Source organism: Lactuca sativa, chromosome 3, assembly GCF_002870075.4.
Source record: "Lactuca sativa cultivar Salinas chromosome 3, Lsat_Salinas_v11, whole genome shotgun sequence".
Lineage (NCBI taxonomy): Eukaryota > Viridiplantae > Streptophyta > Magnoliopsida > Asterales > Asteraceae > Lactuca > Lactuca sativa.
Window position 1 is genome coordinate 59,521,356 of NC_056625.2, and position 11,774 is coordinate 59,533,129.

Genomic DNA, 11,774 nt, shown 5'->3' on the forward strand with positions numbered 1-11,774 from the left:
GTAGCCGATGAGTTTCTGCATGATGGTTTCCATGGTGGTTGTATGCTTTTGGTTTAATGGCGATTCATCTTGGATTCGTTTTATAGGGTCAACTGGTGGTAGTTGAGTTGCAGTAAATATGGAGCATTTAATTTTCACCTGGGAAGTGATGGAAGTGGGATGGCTGCGGCGGATGTAATGAACATTGAGTTGTTTTTTGCTTTTTTTTTGGTAGCTTTAGGGTATAGGGTTAGATATTCCATTTAATGTTGGTATTAAATGTATGTATAGGTTGTAATGTGAAGGGTTGGTTTTCTATTTTTTGTATAAATCAACCGTTGATTTTTCTGATGTTCACCAATTTTTTAATATTATTTTGTTAATATTTTGAGTCTTCATTGGTTAGACAATGTTTGTAGGTAAAGTTTAACGTATATAATGATAAAGTGATTATTTGGATTGTTTTGTGTGAGTATTGTTTTATAAATTTATTATTTGACGTCTGTGTGTGTTTGTAGTTGTTTGTAATGTGTGTTTGTGATCCTTGCGAAATTGAATGGGTTAAACAACTGGTGTTGAAAAAATATCGGAATGTGAAAGTGTGAACTAAGAATATGAGACGAAAACAGCATTGCGATAGCATCATTCATATCCAAGAGAAGAGGGTGTCATGATGTTATTGTTGTAAGACTAAACATAGAGACATTAGTAGAGCTGGAAGAGGGTCATTATGTTGAGCATCCAACTTGGTTGTTATTTGTTGGACTGCTTTGGAATATTTTCCGGTGTAGAACCTGTGTTGTGTTCACTAAGTGTCAGTAGATTGTTTAAACATATGCATGTAAATTTTTTTGTATGTGAATATGTATGTACCTGAAGGGTCATACGATAAGGACCATGCAACTTTTTGAACTGCTGTAGATGGCTCTGGTGAGGTGTCGTTTTGTTGCTTTCTTGCTATTTGGGTTGGAGCCGGTGTTGTCGGGATAGACGTGTCGGTCGTCATTTTTAATGTCTCGTGGTCTATTATTATGAAACGTATGTTTTGTGGAGATGATCCTCTGAGCATTTGGATGGACATTTTCTTTGGTTCTTCTTTGTGATTTGTAATGGACTGAGGTAGAAAATGTCCATCTGTTAGCGGGTTGTTGGATAGGATGTTGTCAAGGGTTGATTTTAGGAGTTTCCGACATGAGGTCTCTGACATGGTTGCGGTGATTGTGTCGGTCGCATCACTAACGATGACGGATAGTTTGTACCTATTAACGTCACATATTCGTTAATATTGTGTATGTAGGGTAATTAAATATATTATGTTAATCGAATGATAATTACGTGTAGTTTGCTTTGTCGATATGTCCATGAGCGCTGCAGAACCAATTTTTGCCTCTTCTAAAGATCGGATCTTTGCAATTTGGACAGGTGGTTTGGTACCAACTATTTTGGTAGACAAAGTCTTTAATGGATGCACGCACAAGGAAGGTTTTGTCCTGTAGGTTCATGGAAATGGGTGAGTTGATTAGTGTATGTCGATAGAGTAGCAGTAGTTTGATATTACCAGGAGTTTTGATCTGTTTTTTGACTTCATCTCGTATAGAGTAGTGGGTGTTCCTGGTATTGGTGGTAGCGGTCGTGAGGGTCCTGTAAAGCTGATGTGATAGAGTTATTATTATAGAGTATTGAATGTGATATATGTAATTTGTGTGTATAATATGTTGTGTTACAGGTTTGTAAGAGATATTGTTTCTGGTATATCGGGGTTGACATAGATGTGCGTGGCGTGTGATGAGCCGTGACGTAGTGCTCCTGTACATAAATGATTTGAACATTAGATATATGACCAGGGACAATATGGTAGTTGGTGACGGTATGTGTGTGATGGTATGTATGGTATAATACCGTTTGAGATGGACGGTTTTAGGTTCGTGACTGCTACAACAGTTGTTGCGGGTGGTGGATGTAGGGAGGCGCGGTCGAACTTTTGTGGATTTCCTATACAGTCCTTCCATAGGTTGATTGCGATTTCACTGCCACTGATACATTGAAATCATTGTTTTGTATTAGTTCCATATGAGAGTAATGGTTATTAAATTTTGTTGGTTGTTATAGATACCTTTCGTCTGTTAGTATAAGCAGGACAAATGATTCTCCACCTATTTTCGTGCAGTCCCTGATTTTCGATAGGACACCGATGTAGTCTGAAAATAAGTAAAAAGCAAGTGTATGAGAGAAAGATATTGAATTGTGTGGAGGGTTTAGAGAAATACCTGGGTAGTAAGGCGGTGTTTCTCCGAGTTCAATAAGATTTGTTTTTGTGAGGAAACGGAACCAAGTTTTGGGTATAGTTACTGTTTCTGGAATGTGTTCAATTACAGACATGAGTCCAACGTCAATGTAGAAGTCGTTTTCAAGGAACTTTTGATACTTGTCTAGCTTTGGGCAGCTATAATCTGATATTGTGTAACATTCCATGACGTTTAGTACAGATTTGATATAACTCTGGTTGGTTCATTGGCCAAGAATCTGTATAGCATCGCCCTATAAAAACAAAAAATGAATGAAATATAAGTTAGTGTATGAAAGTAAAATAAAAATTTCCATAGATTTATTTGGAAATAACTTACAAATTTGTCAACACCTAGGTACTAGGTTTCATAGCGTCGGACATCATGTCTCCATTTCCGTAGTATCCTAACTTGTAAGGGACCCCCAATCCCGTCTGTCTTAAGGTCGGAGATGTTGGTCATCGGTGATGTCAAGTGTCTACTTGGAAGAAATGTACGGGAATTAGTGTTATGGTCATATGTGAATAAGGTGCAGTATGTAAAGAAGAAGATTGAAATGTGCGGCATTTAATTGATGCGAAATAATAATAATAATAATAATAATTGACGTTCGAAATATGGGAAAAAATAATAGGAATGATAATGAGTTACAGAACGAAAAATTCGATCATGTTGGAGGAACGGTATGCGAATATGGGAAAGATGGTTGGCAGTGATACGATAGACCTCGGTTGTAGCAACTTTCTGCAATAGATCTTTGAAAACGACATTTTTTTGTGTGATTCTCTTGTGTTGGGCTGTTAGTCTATAGTAGTATTTTTATCGAATCTGGTGACGTTGCTCGTGAAAGGGCGACATAAAGTTGACCGTGTGAAAAGACAGGTTGTGGTAAGTAAACTCCAATTCTACGCAAAGATTGCCCTTGGCTCTTATTGATTGTCATTGCATAGCAGACTTTCAATGGGAACTGTTTTCGTGAGAAAGTGAAGGGTATGTCTAGCGACTTATGTATAAACTTTATACGTGGTATGTATACACGTTTTCCAATGCAAGTTCCAGTCATGATTGTTGCTTTAATTACGTTTGGTAGCAACTGGGAAACTATCAAACTTGTGCCATTACATAAGCCTTGTTTTTGGTTGATGTTTCGTAAGAGCATTATTGGACAATGTATTTTGAGTTTCAGTTCATGCGGGGGTATTCCTGGAAAGGTTAAGTGGTTTAGGTATTCAATCGGATATAGGCCTTCGAAATCTGACATATATTTTCCATTTGGTTGGATTGTATCTAAACTGTTATACGTTCTTCCGTCCGATGTAACCATCTTTATGATCTGTTCATTTATGTCATCAGCTGTATCATTCGTAAGTGACACAATTGCTTTCACTAAAAGGTCAGCCACGGTTGGGGTTGTAAGTGTGGTATCTCCATAAACAAAGTGTATAAGGGTTTTCAGAGACTCAGATCCTGGTTTTATCAGGAGAGAATCTGGAATTTCGATGAAGCTCGAGTCTTGTGGGTCGTCCTTGTCTGGTACACCAATAGCTTCGTCTCCGATGCGCAGCAACCATGCTGCAAAAGCCGATGCAGACATCGAACCATTAACGGTTATTTCGGATGAGTCAACTCGCATGTTCCTACGTAGTAGACAGATTCTGAAGAACTACCATAGGTATGAACTCGGTAAAGTTAAGCTAATGGTCTCTGATCGTGTACCTTTTGGTAGGACGGGAAGTGTTTGCCGGAAGTCACCACCAAGAAGAACAAATATGCCACCAAACAGTTGGTCATCACAATCTAATACATCTCTGAGTGAACGGTCTAGAAATTCAAAACATCTTCTGTCACTCATAGGTGCTTCATCCCAAACAATGAGTGATGTGCTGTAAAAGATCAGCGAGAAATGTCCTTTTCTTTATATCACAGGATTTTTTTCCGTCAGGTCGATTGGGATTTTGAACCTTGAATGTGTTGTTGTTCCAGAAGGAAGCAACAGAGATGCGATCCCGGAAGCTGCAACCGCCAATACAATTTTTCCTTTAGACCTTAGGTAGGAGATAATATTAGTCCATAGAAATGTCTTTCCAGTACCTCCATGTCCATAGACGAACATGAGTATTTGCTTTCTATTTTCAATTGACTCTCTAACAACATTATAGACTGAAAGCCGATCGATATTTAGCTGTGGCAGGAGGATCTGATGTTGTCTTTTTAGGGCTTCTCTGTCATAGCTCATCTCTTCAAGTAGAAGGCGATTTTGCAAAATACCATTGATTTGATTCGTAGGAATTAGGAGACCGAAAACAGCCATTAATTGATTTAGATGGGACAGAAGAACGGAAGGTGTTATCTAGATTGTTTAATAGTTGCTGCTGGATGATGTTCGTAAAAGAGGCAACATCCTTATCTGGCATTTCCCTTTTCATTGCGTGTAAGTAGTCGTCCTTCATTTTTTCACACGCGAATTCTCACAGTGTCTGTGGGTTGCTAACTTCGCAGAAAAGCAAAAGTTGACAGAAAAGAGAGCGATGTTATGGCGAAGTTGCCCAAACGGATGCTTCAGTGAATGCGGTGAGCCATTCGGCGTCGTCGCCTATTAGGTTTAGTGCATTGCAAGCGGCTCTGAAGGTTGGGTAAATGGTACCGGAGACAGTCCGTAAGTCTTGAAAAGACGTACAACCCTTTTAGTGACAAAGCAACATACGTAGATAAAATAATTCGCCTGACGTAGGATGGACGAACACAAGCCGCCCAATCATCTTTGATGACTCATCAACCCGAGGGCTCCAGGACTTGAAAGACTTTTCCCATTTATAAGCTTTTGGGTATTAAGGTGACGGCCTGCTGGATCTCTTGTATTGCTGCGAAACCACCCTACAAGAGTTGTGATGGTGTTGTATGGGTTCGAGAGAACTTCTGGTATTGTTGAGTCTTCCTTAAACAATAGTTGTTGCATGTTTTCTTCGTGTACAGAGAGAACCTGAACAGGCGGATGCCGAAGGTGTATGTGAAAGTTTAGAATGCGCCATGCTGCTTCGTGTGGACAGATGTAACGACCATCTAGGAAATTCTTCACCTCGTCCTCAGATCAAACTTGAGGATTCTGTGGCGCGTCCTGATTACCAGAGGTTATGACAGGGGTGGATTCATCGGGTTGTTCTGCTTTTTGGATTGTGTATCTAACACGATCTGCTCCTTTCGAGATGTATTTGAATAGGTATTTTATCATCATGTTCCATCCACAATATTCGACGTTGATGTGTGCGCGAAAGCGTAAGGAAAGTCTTCTATTGTAAGGCACAATCTAACCGTTGTCTATAAGTTGTCCATGTTGATTTATATGGTGCGCAGATGCGTTATGTTTGTAACGAACGTAGCCTTCTATGTCAAACAATGTAGAATCAAGAAAGGGCTTAGGGAAACGCTTGCTGCATTTACCATCTTTCATACATGGAGCTTTTGGGTTGATCAGTCCACACGGGCCGTGTGTCATACAACTAGTTATTGTCTCATACAGTTTCGAATCTGTGACAGGATCTGGCAGCTCCGCTGTGATATATATCAACATCAGCTACGGTTCTTATCCTGTCAGCTGCCTTTACCCAAAATAGAGTATGACAATGGGGAAGACCTCTCTTTTGGAATTCAATGGTGTACAAATCTGCATTGTCAAAAGGTAACCTATGAAGAATATACATAGATGATTAAAAAAAAGAAGATAAACAAGCTGTATGTTAAACAGATACTGAACATTAAAAATAAGAATTTGTTGAGAGGTAAATTCGGCAACTTTTAAAACGCCTAATTAAATAGAGTTTGGATATGCAAAGAGCATAATAGTAAATCTTATTGTAAACATAACCATTGTTATCGATCGTAAAAAGATAAACGGTGCAAAATTTGCATCTGTACATATTTTCGATAGGACGAAATTCATAGCTGTAGAATTTTATATCAGTAGAATAAAGAGGGCATATTTGAGATTTTTTGATAAGCATAAACATTTTTAGGGGGACATATTTGGTGGGAACGCATATATAGTAGGGGTGAGCAAACCCAAACCAAAAAACCGAGAAACCGACTAAAACCGACAAAACCGAAACCGAAAAAACCGAAACCGAAGCAAAACCAACGGTTTGGGTTTGATATTTTTAGAAACCGAAAAATCAGGTTCGGGTTCGGTTTCTAACCAGAAACCGACCCATCCAACCCAAGAAACCGACCCATACTTAAAACCGACAAACCGCCCCAAGAAACCGACCCATCCAACCCGAAAAACCACCCATACTTGATTGTGTTTTAGTTGTAATAGACTATTTCGGGCTTTAGTTGTAAGTTGTAATTGACTATTTGTTGTAAGACTCATATTTTTTGAAGTACTTAACTTCAATTTGTTATTTTTTGAAGTATCTAACTTGTTGCTTCATTTATGGAAAATGGGTTAAAACCTTAAACCCATGGGTTTAAACCCAGAACCCGTGAGTGTATGGGTTGAACCCAAGAAACCGAAAAACCGCCCAAACCGACCTCAGAACCCAAGAAACCGAACCGACCAAAAACCGATCCTATTGGGTTCTAAAAACCAGAAACCGACCATTTATGGGTTGGGTTGGGTTTGAGTCCAAAACCGACCCAAACCGACCCATGCACACCCCTAATATATAGTTGAATATTTGATGTTTTAATTGTGGGTTGGGACAACAGGTTTGATATGACAATCAGGCAAAAAACCAAATAACTGAAAAAACTAAAAATTATTATCCAATATATATAGGTAAATGCTGCGAAAATCCATAATTTTATTAAAAAGAAACTTTGTATCGAAACCTCAATTCGTATATCTATTATGTATTGAGAGAATGGTTTAAAGGAAAGGCACAACTGGGAAGAATCCAAATGAAAAAAAAAGTAAAAATAAAATTCTGTTGAGGGGTAAAGTAGGAAAGTTTTGAAAGTGTAATTAAAAAAAAGGTTTGGGTATGTCAACAGGATAATGGTAAATGTTATTGTAAACATAGCATGTATGGTTTCCAAATGAGATAAAGAACTAAAAGGAAAAATCTGTTGGGGGTTAAAATGGGAAAGTTTTGAAAAGTTTCATTAGTAGAATAGAACAGGATAATAGTAAATTTTATTCTAAACATAAGAAATATCATTATTGATGATGTATTTACAATGCATATGGATAAACGGTGATAAATTTTCATAAGCTAAGGCTGTAAGTATAAACAGTGTCCATTTAGTATAAATGTAGTGTATTATTGGTAATGTAATCTTTTTGAGATTCATATTTTTAATTCTGGCTTATGTGCAGAAAGAAGATGTAGATTAAATGTAAAATTTTTTCATCTTACATGGAGATTTGAAAAGAAAATACAGGAGTTATTGTAAAGGTAATATTAAAAATGGGACGGTGGACACAAGGGCAGATAAGGAAATACGTATGAAGCATTAATAAAAATTGCAGAAAAGATATGATTAACCAAAATGGAAATGTGGCAATGTTTAAAAGGACCCAACAACGAAGAGGGGTAATATGGGAAACTTGTAAAAGCTGAAGTAAATTATTATAACAAACATGAGAATGGACAGAAAAAACAGCAGGCAAGGGTTGTTAAACAAAAAGGTGATATAAAATACAAATGAAAAGAAGACGTACATACAGCCACATATGAGACGCAGTCAAAACCGCTGACAGAGGGCATATATAGTACAAAAGTATATAGCTATAAAAATTGTACATTTAGGATGACCCGTTTATGTTTTTTTTAATAAATGGTGAGAATACATGAAAAGAGAAGGGTTATGATATAAGTTTTTGTTTTAAAAACCTAACAGCAAGGGCATAAGTCACTAATAAATGAAATTTCTGATATTAAGTTTTTGTTTTAAAAAGCTAACAGCAAGGGCATAATTGACTAATAAATGAAATTTCTTAATAAAACGGAAACTGAGAGAAAAAACAAATAAATTCATCAATGAATACTTACTGATAGGTATTCATTTTTCAAAGCACTGATAAATACATTTGACAACCCGTACAGATGAATCATCAACATCAACATTACCAAAAAAATAATTTTTATTCAGGTAATCCAAAAATTTATAAAAAAAAAAAAAGAAAAAATCAAACAATATTGTCAAATGTGTACATAAATATTTTGACAATGGAATAAGATAATGCTTCTTAGCATGAACTTCTTTATAATAAACAGTTACATCGAACAGCATAACAAAAATCATGAATAGAAAGGGACTTCAAAACCATAACAGTAAAAGGAACAACAGGAGCTTCCATACCCACAGAGATCAACCACAAATTCCAATACTGCCCTTGAAGAACTTATAAGTGATATCAGCTACAAAAGGCAAAAAAAAAACCTTTTTTTTAGGACATAAATTATAGAAGGGCAAAATGGTCAATAATAAATTAGGTAGATTTAAACCAAAACCTCAAATAATGAAAACTCAAACATTTTGTAGCAACCTCAGATCATGAAAACTGACACTACCATTGCCTACATATACCAGAGGAAAATCAACATAACATTCACTTATTTTCCTCATTTGTAATATCATTCATTTTCTTCGATCTAATCATCAAATCCAAATCTTAAAAGGTAGAAGTAACCGAAAAACCAAGAAGAGTAATATGGGAAACTTTTAAAAGCAGAAGTAAATTGTTATCGTAAACATAAGAACGGTTAACAAAAGCCACATAAAAGGGTTCTTAAACAAAGAAGGCATATACAACACAAATGAAAAAGAAGACGTACATGCATCGACAGCTCCAAAAGGTTTATCCGCCTTAAGGAAGTCTATGAATTCATGGACCTTTATGTGGAAGATTCTAGCAATGATATCCGCCCGACTATGAACATCTCTTTGGCGATGTGTTTCCATATAACGGGTAATCTCGAACCATTTTACATTACAGGTAAATGTAATGAAGTACTGTGGATTCACATACACTCTGCAAATCGAAAGTGCGTCCTGATAGTGACTATACATAAACCGAGGCCCACCAGTAAACGATGCAGGTAAGAAAACCCGTTTCCTAACAGTACGCGCCTCTCTGTCCCCTTTTGATAGAGCGTCATACAGGCCACTAACATAATCGCTTCGAAGATTAGACTGATGTTTGGTTATGTACTCAAGACGGCTCTCTTCAATACAGGTGTACGCATCTACTAAATACTGTTGGAATAGTCTAGACGCGTTCACTATGGGGGACCAAATATGGCGTCTAGCATGAATATAATAAGTGTAATACATGTTAACAGTAAGGTTTTTTTGCAGTAGCTCCTCTCCGATTACCCATCTTCAAACGGGGAGACCATCCTTCCTCACCATATGGAAACAATAGCGGGTATTGCAGGGGCATATAACTTGGATGTAGCTTACTAATCCGTTTAGGTCGACCCGAGTGGGAAAACACAACAATGTCATACGTGGTGCAGGTTGCATCATCTCCAGTTACTATACAACCTAAAGATCCAGGAGAGGGCAACCCGTATGTACGATCAGGCACATTGTTAAATAGACGGACTGCATACACGTCTAGATTACACTCATCCGCCATAATCTTAGCAGTTTTAAATGTGCGTACGTATTCATTATTAGCCCCCAAGAACCCTACAAGAAAATGGACAATATTACCATCTAAATCCCTCTTCCTTGGACCATCAATCGCCTTCAATCTGTTTTAAACTTCGTGGTCTGTATCAAATAGATAGAGTTGAAGAAACCTGGGACCCTTTACAGGATCCGGAGATAGTGATCCAATCGTATGAGAAATCTGCCCAGATATCTTAAAAACATAAGGCCCACAATCTTCATTTACAGCGTGATCTACATTCGCCCCAAAAGAAGTCATGGAAAACATGCTATTATATGCCCTAATATCCTTCATAAAACTTACATTCTCATAAAGAGCAACGAAATCGGGGTCAAATGCAGGAGGATATGGAAGAACAACACCTCCATCCCGACAACAATGACTATACCTCGGATGAGCAGGTGTCGAAAACTTAGCAACCCTTTCAAGATACCAGAAATACGCACCACATAATTCACAAACACAGCTGCAATCACCAGAATCAACATATTGAGGAAGGCCGGAGAAGAAATCAAGATGTCGAGACCTGCGAGACCGAGGAGCAGAGGAGGAGGAAGAAGACACAGCTGGCCGCTTTGCCCGAACATCCATTAAAAAAGATGTGCGTAAAAGACAGAGGCCAATGTAAAGAAAATACAAAAAGAAGCGAAAGAGATTACCTGAGAAAGAAAAGAACGACATAGGAGAAGGCAAGTCGGTGAAGATTCAGCGAAGAAGAAAGGGAAAGAAGCAAAAAAGAAACACGTGGAAAGTAGAACAGGGAAAGAAGACACGTCTCATACAAAATAAGGCGTCAGCAAGGAGAGCTGAACCAAAAAAAAAAAGGAAAAACAAATAGAAAAAACAAAATGCATAACAAAGGAGTTAAAAAGATGGAAAAACCCCAACAGCAAGAACAACATATTTGAAGGATGCATTTTGACAAAAGAGTGCAAGGAATACTGTAGCTAAAAACAGAGAACTTTAATATATTGTATAATTGTTTTTGTTTTTGTTTTTTTTGTTTATTAAATTCTATATTTTATTGTACAACATAATAATTTTATAAATATTATAGTTAATCTTCACTTATAGAATATTGTTGATATTTCCAAACCGTTTTATATATTAATTTAAAATAACAATGCTAGATGAAATTTTATATAATAATAATTGTTTGCAAATCAATCTATCATTAGTTTTTATCTTATTTTATTTTGGCAACTGTGTCTATACATAACTTAGTTATACAATAAAAATAAACTGCGTAATTTCTTTCTACAATCCAAAACTCCACCAAGTGAGGTTTACATCGATAGTGAAAATCTATAATTTTTAAATAAGTTAACAAAAACATATGTATTAATTTATCCGGTGATGATCACTCGTAATATTTATTAAACCCTTTCTAATGAGTGGTGAAATTGGTTTTTTCCTACTTTTGTTCCGATCACTACCCCCTGTAAATCTTTAAAATTTAGCATCGTTTCTTGAGATTTCTCCTTGTCCTCATACTTTTTATTTTCGATTTCCCTAACGTAGAATAGAACATGTGAGTAAGTTTAGGGGGAAAAAAATAAACATGTACGATTTTATTTCGGATACAATTAACCTGCGTTTAATTGGGATATAATATTACAAAGTGGATTTGAACAGTTTTAAACCAAAACTACATAATTTCAAATGTTCTATATACAATATTAACTACATCACATCCGCATATTCTTTAACCCCTAAATATATTTTATATTATATAAATTGATGAAAATACGTTTTTTCAGATAGACAATTCTGCAAAATTGATATTTGATATCGGGATAATGACTTAGGAGGGTAATAACGTTTTCTGTTTGTCCATTTTAGGTCCCCAACGTATTTTTTGTGTATATTACACCATTAAGGTTGTTATAACC

The 11,774-nt window shown here is 36.6% G+C and overlaps 1 protein-coding gene across 1 annotated transcript; it reads right to left on the bottom strand.

Moving 5' to 3' along the window:
- Positions 1-3,069: 3,069 nt before the first annotated feature.
- Positions 3,070-3,897, bottom strand: LOC111904363 (uncharacterized). The gene has a single exon (XM_023900135.1). The coding sequence runs from the start codon at positions 3,895-3,897 to the stop codon at positions 3,070-3,072; it is 828 nt and encodes a 275-aa protein (XP_023755903.1).
- Between the last annotated feature and the right edge of the window lie 7,877 nt (positions 3,898-11,774).